Below are 13,072 nucleotides of genomic sequence, written 5' to 3'. Positions count from 1 at the left end.
AACACGTGACTTTCTACATTACGTCATCACACATATTATCACGAATTCCACACGTATGAAACAAAGACATTGATAAAACTAACCGGCAAGTTACTGTTAATCGAATTTATCAAGGCAAAGACAAAACATAGAGAACCCTACGATTTCACTGCAAGTAGAGTCACAGGGCTTGCATTGAATCCCACACTGGTAGAACAGGCAGGGCATTCGTTTGTTCACCCTTCATCATCTTCGTCAATATCAAGTCCGACAGGATCCGATTCGATTGGTCCCATAACAACTAAAGTGTCGCCATCTTCCTCCGACACAGATGCAAATTCAGTCGAGAAGCTAATGTGATTACCGGCTGATGTTCCAGTCGGTATCGTCTCCAAAATGTCATCTGCAACGGTCGAGACAACAAGCATTTCGCTGCCATCTTCCACTGGTGTCTCTTCGATGTGCTCTGCATTTACCACAACATCATCCTGTTGGACTACCATCTCACCACTGGCATCTATATGATCGGTATCGACAGGAGCATCGACAACTTCCTCTCCATCGAGAACAACTTCTTCTTCAGTTCTGGGAGGTGGACTATCCATTAGTTGTTCAGGAGGGGCAGCAGTAGGAAGAGGGACTTCGACTGAATCGACTGATGTGATATGGAGAGCACCGACTGGTGATTTATTGTTTGCATCAACTGGAGTGATTTGGTGACCAGGAAGACTGTCCATGTCAGGTTCTTGCATTGCAAGATGTCCTTTGTGTTTCTTTGCCGCCCTGAAAGAAAAGTGCACACGACATATAGTGACACTTCATCGTACAATAAACATCTACTTTAGGACAACAACAAAAAAGACAGAGGTGAGGACTAGCAATTGAATAAAGTCACAGAGCTACTTCGCCCACCTTGAAAAAAGGAAAGAGGCAAGCAACTTTTCAAAACTGTCCAAACAGAAGTTGTTATTTCAGCAGTATGCATCTGTTTTGATGCACGCTGCTCTACCACCGATTTCAACTCATCAGACAAGTAAGAAAAGAGTAGTTCTGTGACTAATGACTTCGTGTGAGGGACACATTGACCCAACACAAAAAATGCGACATGTAATGCGAGTTACAAAACTCACCACAAAGAAACACTCCGTGCCCCTTGAATCACAGACAAAATTACACATCAAATTTTGATGCAGTTTAGGAACCTCTAACGCACGAGTTCAATGATACAATGAAAGTAAACCTCGGTGCACATACATGCATGCTCTCTTATACCGTGTTTACATGAGCATGCAGTGAGCCTATCTAAGCCACTCCAGCTTGTGTTAGCCTAGCATGACAGCCCACATTGACACAACACACTCTTTACAAGCAAGCCAGTGCTTCTGATGGGCATGTTGTTAGTGGGTGGTATCTACTCGAGATTGACATAGCTCATGTTAGCTCAACTGTCGCATTGGACAGAAGCCACGCCGTTTGCATCTTCTTCTCCACGGTCTTATAACAGTCAAGCCGAAAAATGTGCAAGACATTTACAAGACGCCATCGTATTCATACAAGGTGTAGGTCTACTGCCAGTTGACAAACTGAGCATGCGCAGCTCTCATCCCAACATGGGTAGCATTCAATAGCCCCGTTTAACCGACGTTATGGGACCCGAGGCCGAATCCGAGACCATGTGTTTACACAACAAAAAATACGAGTATGCAGTTAATCATGGCAGAGATCGTTAACTCACCTCATGTGTTTTTCGCACACTCTCATCTCCCCATATCCAAATGAGTGCCATCACCTGATCGTCAGTCCATAGTAAGTTTCTGCATCCTGCCATTGTTTACAGACCACGTGATTCACTTGCTTTCAGACCTTGAGCATCTAGCTGAGATGCCAATGGTGGCTATGGATGTGTAAACGCAAAACAAGGCCAGGCCCGGGACTACGAGCCTGGGGCAAGCCCAGGACACAATTTAATGGGCTTCATGTAAACACGGCTGATGACATACCTGACCTAAGTCAGCCCAGGCTGGGGCAGCTAGAAATGCCAAGCCAGCACAGGTTGATACGAGTCATCTGCCGTTCACATTGGGCTATCAGATTATCCAAATTCTTAGTTTAGAATACCAGAGCGTGCCTGCAGAGGCCTTCAAAGCAAGAAAACTGCCATACCCACACCTAAGCTGGTTTGCACAAATATCGGGATGATTGAAATATGCAAAAACACCATCTTATACTCACAATTTAGCGATAGCGCAGATACATGGGTAACAAACAGGCACACACACACACACACACACACACACACAAACAAACAAAAGTACACGTGAATTTTAACAGAAATATTATAATTATATTATTACACTCACCTTTTTTCTGCCCTCGGCACCAGCACCTTCCTCTTTTTGCCCCGTCGACTTTTGTGTGTAGAGCCAGTCAAACCACTCGAGCGACGACGGTGGTGTCCCTTCTTCTTTGACTGTCTTCCCTTTCCTTTTGAGCTTGCAGCCAAAATAGCTTGGACATCATCATTGATATCTCTTGGGACTTCGTCCAGCTCCTCTTGACCCATATCACCTGACACTCCACCACCCTGACCTGAAGCAGACGATATTTGGTGTGTCTTCTCGTGTCGCAGCAGTTTGCTTTGTTTCGTGAAAGGACGCTTGCACGTGCCACACTTGTACGGACTCGCTTCCGTGTGCCGCAACTGATGTCTATCAAGATTCTCCTCAAACACGAACGACTGCCAACAGTGTTCACATTTGAACTTCTTCTTTCCGGTTTCGCCTTCCCATCCATCTCCCATTTGTTCACCGTACACCTCCTCTTGTTCTTCTTCTTCAACTTGTCTCGCTTGCCTCCTCCGAGACGTTGCAGACATGTACGAGTGAGGTTTTCTTCGAACTGCAATGTCCTGCTCTCTCAAGTGCACACCCGTGTGTCGCTTTAGAATGCTCGGTTTTGGAAAGCCACGGTGACAATACTGGCATTTAAATGGACTCTGATTGGTGTGTAGTATGGCGTGCTTCTCCAAGCTGCCCAATTTGGCAAACGTTTTCGCACATTTTCGACATTTGTATTTGCCTTCGGCTAACATTATTCCTCCGCTCGCTTCGGCCGCTTGCTCTCTCGTCTGCTGGTTCATCAATACCTCCATTTGTCTCGCATTGTATGCCAACTGAGATCGACTACCTTCAGCTGGCTGACCATTCAGCAGCTCAGCACCAGCCAAAAGAGCCGCCTGGGCAAGAAACTCCATGCTAGGGGCTGACTGGCCTCCTCTCTGTGATTGTTGAATGTCGGTCGGTGCTTGAGACACGTGGATAGTTTTGTGTTCGTATAATGCTTCTTCAGTGGTAAACGCCGACCGGCATTCTGAGCAACGATAGGGCTGGCTACTGTAGTGCAGCTTGACGTGACGCTGAAGGTGGCTTCGCCGTGTAAAACCCTTGCCACAGTTGTCGCAGTTGTATGGGCGTTCGCCTGTGTGCGTACGCATGTGTCTTTCCAAAGCACTCGGTTTCGTAAACGGTTTGCGACAAATCTGACAGGCAAAAGGACTTTCGGCAGTGTGAAGACGGCTGTGCTTCTGAAGGTTCTCAAACAAAGCAAATGCCTTGTAGCACTCACTGCACTTGTACATCCCCTGCGGTTTCCTAAAAAAACATCCAACGCTCAAACTTCTTTTAAAGGAATTCTTTGCATCTAGCTAAGACCTTTTGGATACCCATAATTAGGTTGGTGACTATGTGTGTTTATACATACAATGTATACTCGAACTGTGATGATGGTCCTGCTGCTGTTATCTTGTCTATCAGCATGTAGGTGTACTAGTAAATTACACTTGCTATAAATTTTAGCAAAATCTACAAATGAATTGTAAGTAAACAATAATTTAAGTTTCATGCCGCTGTTCACACTTACCCATATGTGATCTCTTCTACACTACTACATTCTCTTTAGCCGTAAGGCTACAAGTACATACAGCAAAGTGCATGCGTGCACTCACGTGGCGTGTGTGTGTGTGTGTGTGTGTGTGTGTGTGTGTGTGTGTGTGTGTGTGTGATCCGTAGTCTAGAATGAGCACAAGCATATTATTCCATTGGGCAACTGCCCCTCTTGACTTTAACAGTATAACTATAGGTTTTTGACTGAGGATGGTAGCGACCACAAGCTGTGACTTGATGATCATTTGCTGAGGTCCTGTTGATACTGAGGGTGCTCAACGCTTTTAACTGGTGTCACAATCTGGTGCTTCTTCGAGTACATGCCAGGCCTGGCTCCAGAAAATTATTAATGCAGGCGCCGAGTTCTACAGGCAGGGCCGGCGGAGCTGAGAGGGCTGACGGGACTCAAGCACCTCCAACTTAAGCTGGGTTTACATTAAAGACGTAAGGAGGTGACACGTGCTCCTTACGTGCTCTTGCGTTTTCTTACGACCTTGCGTGTCTGTTCACATTAAAACCGTGAATGGAAAACGTGGAAATGGAAGTACACGTAAAGAAACGCACGAAAATAGACTTGGTTTCTATTCTTACGTCTCGCGTTTTTATATCAACCTCACTTTGTGGAGTAATGACAGTCCCGTATTTTCTGATAGAAAAATGTCTAATTGAGAGCATTCATTTGTCTCATTGTATTTTTACATCGCTGAGACGCATTTCCTGTGTCAAATTGTGTTAGGCTCCTTGTTGGAGCCTTTTTGCAGGAATGGAGTGATCCACTCTCTCTTCCTATTCCTCTGTTGTTTGTTCAACAGAATGCAAGTGCTAAATATTGGGATTGCAATCAGCAAAACAGCTTCTTCATAAGACATTGCAATGTATAGCATGCGTTAAATTACATAATTGCAAGTCACGAATGGCTAGTGCACTAACCAGGAGACGCAAGACTTCAAACACATGTAATGTGAACAGAAAAATGGTGCAAGGAGATGCAAGATGCAAGACGCAAGACATGAATGCAAACACGTAAGGTCTTGTGTGTTTAATGTAAACAAAAAACCGGCTTTAGAGGGACTGGAAGATAAACCAATGTCAATCAATATGGATGTAATAAATTGTCAGCATGAACATAGGAAGCGCAGTCATACGATAATGTGTTGACAAGTGACGTAATTTGGTGCGCTAATACATTCCACTTACGTAAGATAAATATTAAATCTGTTAGATTCAAACCCCAAATGAAAATACGCTCCGCCATCCCTGAGAGTAGCACATTGGGCTGGGGTATGACCTTAATGGCAGCTCCTGACGTTTACTGTTTTACCATGTGTTTGTTGGTCACATGATGCTTATCACAATGTGTATATGACATGTTGTGCAATGAAGTGACACTGTGACAAACATCACCATCAGTGCAAGACTTGAAGTGTTTAGAATATTGACAAATTATGTAACCTACATGTACAATGTGAATCCACAACTGAAACCAGATGTTCTCCGCATGATAACAATACACTCTACACATCTGCTCACCTCTTTAAAGAAGACGATATTCGTCGTCCATGACCTTTTTTGCGTGGTTTGTATGGAGCGCTCTCGTCCTCTTCAATATAATCATCATCATCATATACATCGTCTTCATCCACAATGTAATCATCATCATCAACCTGGCCCCCATCATCCACAATCACATCCTGCACTTCATCATCAGAACTTGACATAAATATGTCATCTTCCTCATCATTCGAGATCTCCTCGTCGTCCTCCAGATCATCATCTGGGAGTCTACTGTGTACAACGGTCGTGGTCATCACTCCATCTACAAGAGAGCTGTTCCCAGCTGAGCTTGTTGTATGATCAAAATTGTCTAAATCTTGGACTACAATGCTCGCATCAACAGTAGATGTTAGTGGCTCTGTTTCAATTACTTCATCTGGCCCTTGAACTACAATTCTTTCATGTTGAACACCTGGTATCACAATGTCATCAGGAACTGTTTCCTCAATGTCAGGCATTGATGTATCCACAGGAACTAAAATCAATAAAACAAAACAGATACACCTATTGACTCATTATGAGAAGCCTACAACATACACATTTAATTAATTACATCAGACAACTATTGTCTATTCCACACAAGGCTAGACTCCAAAGTGAGCAATGAGCAGAGGTCATGGCAGGCATGCCTATGCCTACAACAGCATAAGCAGCTGCTGCATTGGTGTTTCATGTTTCAGCAATCAACTTAAATGGTTTCATTAGTATAGTTCAGGTGTACTACTACATTACACAAAGTCTTACACTCCACCCATGTGTACAGTGAAATGTCTCTGATAAGCATAAGACTTAGTCTTTGATATCTTGTTTAGAAGAGTTAAAATAACCAAATAAACACAATGCAACGCCATGCGATTTCTAAACATACCAACACTATCTTCCCAAAAGACAGCAAAGAATATCACAGATGAAAGTCTAATGTTCAAGAGACATTTCAGAGATGTGATAATTAATTAAGGCAACATTTCAGAGACATGTGCTAAGGTACATTTGCGGCAAAAAAGCAATAGCTGCGTTGATGGAAGTGACAAGAACTGCAACACAAAGTTACAGTTTCTACAACAGGGCCCTTTTGGTGCGTGGTAAAAACAGCTGTTCATACGTGGTTTGTTGCACATGAACACTAATAAAAGACAAGGAGGCGAGCGATACTGGCGTCCAGCTCTGTTTTGTCGTCCACTGCGCTTCCGCGGAATCACAGACATGCTGTCGATATAAACCCTCTTCAGCATCATGCTAAAAAGTGTTGCCCGCCTGATAAGTATGAGTAAGTTGTGCATAAGTGTTTCAGCTACTGAACCAACAGCATGCTATGCAAACTGCGATCTAGTGTACCTAAAAGTCTAGAAGTTGGAGTCCCAATCGAAAAAGTTACAAATGCTTCCAATAAATTTATCATTTAATCAGTTAAAAGCACACGTAAGCATATCTCGTTCTGCAAATGTGTCAATTTGATTGTTGGTAACGAACAATCAACGGTGTATGCGAGACGCAATTTACTAGTGCATGTGGCCGAAATGTTCCTTTAAGTGGAACAGACAGTACTGTTGCTGTCAATACATAGAACATGATACGTTATCAATGGTGCATACTGGATTCCAGCCATGCAAACTGCAAACATAGTAGCTCAAACTGTTGGAAGATTGACAGTTGGAAAACATTAAAATGAAAATTCACAACATAATGCAAGGTTAATTTGAATGCTCACTAATCGAATTCTTCACATTTAACAGACCAAAACAAGCAATGTCAAACAAAGACTTGACTACTTATTTTTCAATTCCTTTTCAAAATTGTCAATACACAGCAAAAATGCAGTTGAAACACAGATCACATTCCACATACGCCACAATACATATTTCACACTCTCTGAGGAGTGGTTGTCAGAGATGATGCTTATAGTATTAAATGGTTAACACATTGCATGTATTTACAAGTAGAAAACTTACAATAAGAATTCTTAAAAAACTTGGTGGAAATTTGACACACTGATATAAGGTTGTGTACGCGCAGGAAAGCAAAGAAATACTAAAATGTACACAAAAGAATAAAATTGTGCTTAACAACATAAAACGGTTGAAGATTGAGAGATAGTACACTAATTGTTACTTTGGTCTCATTGAAATAGCTGTGCAATCTTACTAGATCATGACATAAACCAAGTATTCAGTTAAGAAACTCACCCATCATTTCTGTCGCCATGTTTAGATGCTAGCTTCCTAAAACAAAAAGTTACCATCACGCATGCGCAGATTGCGTCAATACTCGGCTGGCAAATTCGCAGTTTTCCCATTTCCTTCCAGTCCAGGTGACATACTTCTTGTTCTAAAACAAGCGCCCAACCAAGCGATTGCTAATTTCAACACCACTAGCGTCACGCCACCCGCTGAAACTAGGAAGTCATCGCCCTCGGCAAAATTCATACCTAAAACGTACTCCCCGCTCGACCAAACAGCGCAACGTTCATTCCGGCGCAAAGCAAGCTCGAAATCAGTACGCCTCGTGTACGCAAACTGTGACACATTGCATAACATGGCGATCAGCTCTCGTGAGTACGCACGCCATCTGCAGCCTAAAGAGGCTCTTCTTCGCGAAAAGAAATCGGCCGCAAGGGCTACGCACTGTTCCATATGCCCACCTGTGAGTTCTTGCTGAAAACGTGATCGGACGATGCCACGAGGTGCGGTCCGGTAACGGGACCCCAATTGTCTCGAATGGGGGTCTCACCAATTGAGGGCTCCCTTTAGGTCACAAGACCTGACGTCATGCTAATTGATTAACTTATTCCGCATGCGCATGCTGCGGCCTACATTTTAATATCAAGCTGTATAGTATCCTGTTTTGCGAGACGTAATGAATATTGCGTCACTTCTTAGGGGACGTGCAGTTGCTGTGAAAGAAGAATGGTTGTTTGATACAACTGAGAGACTCAGGCGCAATCACGGTGTAAGTACATTGGCCACACCCACTTTTGTTGACATCGTGGGCGTGTCACGCAATGAAAATGATTGTTGGAAACAAAAATGTATGCGTTGTACGCAAGTGGGCAAGACGCACCAATGAACTCAATAAGTTTTTCTTGTTCTAGATATGCTGTTGTATTCTTTACCAACATATACACCGTTTTCTCACGTTACACCTAGTAGTTTAAATAAAATTAATATATGATTTATGAGCTGATTTAAATTATAATATATTTAATTGTTAGATAGTAATTAAATTTAAGAGCATACTGTACACTTTATCAATATGATTTGCCAGAAAAGGTATGTGCTGTACAGGTGGGGTGGATGCACCAATGAACTAACTTCTTTTACTAATGCGTAATGTTTTTCCTTTATAGTGTTTTATCAAGGTTACATACACTGTCTTCTCAGATATAATTTAATAAATATATTATAATATTAGTTGATTTAAATCATTTTAATGTGGTACATTATGTCTATTATTCTAGAGCTCAAATTTTAGGGCTTTTTGTGAACTGGCTCAAACAGAGAAACTGTGATACATTGGCTGCACTAGCCTCATATCAGACCCTCTCGCACCATTGTGCCCGGTTCCTGTATAACACGACAACTCTAGCATTGTCGTGTTATACGGGAACCGGACATGAGACATTTCTGCGTTGTCGTATTATATGGGAACCGGGCACGAGAGAGTCTGGTACGAGGCTAGGCTGCACTATGAAACCACAAATTTTTGAGAGATAGTTTATAATGGTTATTTGTTACTTTTTTAACAATCTTGAACAGTGATGTGGGCAGTATATGTTTTCATTTAAATGAGATTTGCCCTGAAATTACATGTAATAGAATGTGTGTATCAGACAGCATGTTGGTATTGAATTCAGGTTATGCTACACTCATCAGGTAAAACAATCATTGACGACCTCTTAGTGGCAATTTAAACAGATATTATTTCAATGGTTATAGGTATATATTCAAAGTTGAAGTGCCTTTGCCTCTTCGTTTTGATTATGTTTATAACAGGAATATATTGACTCAAAACATGGTAATAAAACAGCAGGATTACTGAATGATAATTCAAGCTCACTAAGTTGACAGGCAGATTCATAACCACAGTGAATTGTGTCTTTTGTGTAAGAGAATGTAGTCCGATGAGCATAATGAACAGTTGAATTTTTACTTTAATGGGCATGATTAGATTCAAAATATATTTTAAACCATTTGCCATGTCCTAAGTACACCTATAAAACCCATTGCAGTAGCTCTGCACTCACTCTTCATAATTACCGACACCTCATGTTTCTAAATATGAGTTATTTATTGTAACTTTATTTTGTAGGGTACGTTGCCACCTGTTCAGACACTGTGTGATTTAGTTATTAGTTGCTGGCAAAATTTATCTCTTCAAGAAACAAGCTTGCCTTGTCTTCCGACTGGCTTGAATCAACGTGAAAGGCAAATGCTGCAAGGTCCTGTGTGTTTGCAGGTTAGAAAGTACGTTCTATAACCGAATCATCTACTTATAGGTAAGTATCCTAGTTGTTAAAAATTGGTCAGGGATGTGAGTGCATAATTTAGAAATAGCGCATTCCCTTTCAAAATGGCAGACCATGCAACTAAAGATTTTGATCTTTTGACATGAAATTTTGACCAACACATAGAATAAAAGCAAAAAATAATTAGTAGTCGTGTAATGTTTTGAACATGTGCGGTTCTTGTTGTGTTGCCTACATGTAGAAGATTATGAGTGTGCACCATCTAGACAACTGTTTTTAATAGCTTAAAACTCAAGCAAAGTTAACATCAATGAACTCATTATGACTGCAGAAAGGGTGCATGTATTTGGGTAGAATGGAATCATTTGCATTGCAATTCTATGCATAGAGAGATAGCATAAAGCAGTCTGCTTCATGTTTGTTCTTCTGTAATTGTATTTGTATATCTGTATTATTGTATGGTAAAAGTGGAGGTATTTGCTCAAGGGTCTTTCTTGTAATCTTTATGAACATGTCGTGGAAAGTAAGATCTAATGGGGACAATGTGACTTGGAGAGCAGATGATGAGTAGACAACAGTAATCGTGGACATAAGTGAGACAAGACAAAGCTGAGATACCTACATATACTCAAGAACATTTATAATAATGCAGATATCAAAAGAGGCAAGATATAGTACGTACAGTCACAGATATGTCCTCACAGTCTCAATTCTTACCACAGGCACAACATAATTGTGCAGGCATAATACATTAATATTATATTTATGGATCAGCAGATCTAAGCATCAAGAAATTTAATTGAGCTGGTCAAAGTATCTTATGTAATTAATTCTCCAATTATTTATCAATTAATATTATGTAATTCCATGCATTGATTGGCTGTCTTTAGTTGAATCTATATAATGACACTGCTTTAGATGTTAAACTGACACAACGTTTACAGTGTGAATAGACAAGCTTGAAAACTATTTTACCCAGAGTCAATATGTGCTTGCAGATAACAGTGCTATAATAAAATAACATTTCAAATGTGGTTGGACATTATGTGCAGACAGTTGTAGATTGACCATGCATGACACTGTAATTTGTTTCCATATCTTGTGATTTGATGTCTTGGCATGTGGATTGAAATTAGAATGAAAATAATTCAATAAAGGAACTATAAATTTTATAAATACCTTGACAATTTTGAAATGCAAAATTTTAGTTTAAGAATTTAAATAGGCATAATGGCCGTATGCCTCTGACGATCAGAATGCATGCATGTGTTAATTTACATGTCTACTGTTGATTTTTATTTGAGCAATCTACTTTCCTTATTTTCAACAGCTCTAGTCCTGATTTAGACTCGTACCCAGTCCTCCTCCTCGCTCGTGCTCCACGTGTTTTGGCACGTGCTTTTTGTTCCACTTGCCAGGTCTAGTCCTGATTATGGAATTACTAAAACTTTTTAGAAATAGTTGTGAAATAGTTGCGAAATTGACATGATTCAAGAGGTTGGTATAGTTAATAAGTGTAATTTATACCATGGTTACATGACATGTATATATAAATGAAAATGCCATATTAACCGGCAGTAACTTATTGCACACTTGCAGTGCGATATACGTCATATACACCATCTAAATGCACGTTCGTGACTGGTCGTACATCATGTGACCATGGTATAACATTTAGTACAGTACCATGTTTATTTATTCTTATGCTGATAAGAATATGAAATTGAATTTGTCATGAGCATCAACATGTCGACCGGTTCTATGATAGATTAATAACATTATCAATGCTGGAGAATCAGCTTATTCTCAATACCAACGGATCAAGAAGTTGGATTCGAACTTGGAAATTGATTTTCAAGGAGACAGAATGAAGGTTTAAGTTAATCATTCTAGTCTGCTACAGTTTTATATAGTTGATTTAACAGTTTTTGTTGCAACTTGCAGTGGGAACCATCACCTAAGCGGATGCTAATACTTGAACTGACAGATGGGTATCAAGTGATACAAGCAATGGAATATCAAAGCATACCATGCTTCAATGTGAGCACTGTGGCAGGATCAAAAGTATGTGCATAGAGTATGGGGCATTCACAGTTAACAGAGGCGTAGGAAGGGTGAGCAGGCTCTGGGAGCACATTGATATCAGACTCGAGGCCTATAGTAGTCGTTTCCTGCGCCTATGGTTAACTAATCGTAGTTGGTGAACCGTAAAGTTACATCCTTGCTAGCACATTCTAGATGTCTTTATTAGTGATCATTGCTCCAATTACAACAACTCTTGGGGAATAGGAGTACGTTGACCTGTTTGAAATCAAGAGCTAATTGATTATATACATGTAGTTGATTATGCAGTTACATTGGAGTTGATGTCAGTGATGTATAACAGTTGCTTGCGTAGGTGCGTTTGCGTGGTAATATTCCATGCAGGCGAGGTATGTTGCTGCTAACTGCAGAGAATGTGGAGTTCATTGGTGGCTCTGTTGAAAATCTTGTGACAGAAAATCGGCAAGATAAAGTATTAGCAAGAGCCTTGTGAGTAATTTCTCAATTAATCATTTATATTCATATACTTTGGATATCATTGCCATCACAGATGCATTGACTGTCCACAAGAGGAGAACGCTGTTCATGATGGCATTGCTGGTACTTCTGACTTTCATGATGGCGACTTTGGAGACTTACTTGATGATTTAAATGATGATGATTTAGCTGAAGTAGATCTAGAACAATACCATTAAGCTGTAGTCAGACAATGTTGCATGTATTTATATGGTATGCATATACCACACCATATGAGTATGGTATCTCTTGCCATCTTCACCACTCTCTGACGAGCATCAGTTCTGGTGTACATGTAGACTTAGATATGACGACAGCTGTTCAGCATTCTTGTAAAATGTTCTGCAGAAACAACTGGAGACAATCCAACCACCAACATTTCTGACTTGTTAGTCAATATGAGTCAGATAGGGCTGACAATGTAAAATGTCAAGACATGAATTTCAGAAAGATATGGTATTCTTCTGTTATTTTAAATATCTTATTAGCTTAATAGTGAATGATATGTGTAGTATGCTACAGAAGTTTGTTGAAGCAAAATGTGTTGTAATTTTTAAATATAAATATTGGAAACTTT

At 40.5% G+C, this 13,072-nt stretch overlaps 2 protein-coding genes across 2 annotated transcripts; one reads left to right on the top strand and one right to left on the bottom strand.

The window, feature by feature from the left end:
• Positions 1 to 10: 10 nt before the first annotated feature.
• On the bottom strand, positions 11 to 8,250 carry LOC134186277 (zinc finger protein 845-like). The gene is made up of 5 exons (XM_062654196.1): positions 8,113 to 8,250; positions 7,658 to 7,693; positions 5,451 to 5,949; positions 2,340 to 3,629; positions 11 to 762 (listed from the first exon to the last, which is right to left on the bottom strand). The coding sequence occupies exons 2-5, from the start codon at positions 7,674 to 7,676 to the stop codon at positions 216 to 218; spliced, it is 2,355 nt and encodes a 784-aa protein (XP_062510180.1). The 5' UTR covers positions 7,677 to 7,693; positions 8,113 to 8,250; the 3' UTR covers positions 11 to 215.
• A 164-nt stretch (positions 8,251 to 8,414) lies between these two features.
• Positions 8,415 to 12,729, top strand: LOC134186278 (recQ-mediated genome instability protein 1-like). The gene is made up of 8 exons (XM_062654198.1): positions 8,415 to 8,420; positions 9,301 to 9,343; positions 9,407 to 9,485; positions 9,780 to 9,926; positions 11,705 to 11,809; positions 11,881 to 12,000; positions 12,335 to 12,468; positions 12,530 to 12,729. Exons 2-8 carry the CDS (start codon positions 9,306 to 9,308, stop codon positions 12,672 to 12,674), a joined length of 768 nt encoding a protein of 255 aa, XP_062510182.1. The 5' UTR covers positions 8,415 to 8,420; positions 9,301 to 9,305; the 3' UTR covers positions 12,675 to 12,729.
• The last annotated feature ends 343 nt before the right edge of the window (positions 12,730 to 13,072 follow it).

This window comes from Corticium candelabrum, chromosome 11, assembly GCF_963422355.1.
Source record: "Corticium candelabrum chromosome 11, ooCorCand1.1, whole genome shotgun sequence".
NCBI classification, from domain to species: Eukaryota; Metazoa; Porifera; class Homoscleromorpha; order Homosclerophorida; family Plakinidae; genus Corticium; species Corticium candelabrum.
Note: the sequence above shows the minus strand (reverse complement) of the source record. Positions and strands in the feature narration are given on the sequence as shown.

What these genes read in the sequence shown, in the direction of transcription:
- LOC134186277 (XM_062654196.1), bottom strand. An exon ending in ATATCGTCTTCTTTAAAGAG is followed by an intron (nt 3,630 to 5,450) that starts GTGAGCAGATGT and finishes ATGTTTTTTTAG; the next exon opens with GAAACCGCAGGGGATGTACA. An exon ending in GTGCCGAGGGCAGAAAAAAG is followed by an intron (nt 763 to 2,339) that starts GTGAGTGTAATA and finishes CTTTTCTTTCAG; the next exon opens with GGCGGCAAAGAAACACAAAG.
- LOC134186278 (XM_062654198.1), top strand. Translation starts at nt 9,306, where the DNA reads ATGTTGGTATTGAATTCAGGTTATGCTACACTCATCAG. An exon ending in GGTTATGCTACACTCATCAG is followed by an intron (nt 9,344 to 9,406) that starts GTAAAACAATCA and finishes CAATGGTTATAG; the next exon opens with GTATATATTCAAAGTTGAAG. An exon ending in ATATATTGACTCAAAACATG is followed by an intron (nt 9,486 to 9,779) that starts GTAATAAAACAG and finishes TTTATTTTGTAG; the next exon opens with GGTACGTTGCCACCTGTTCA.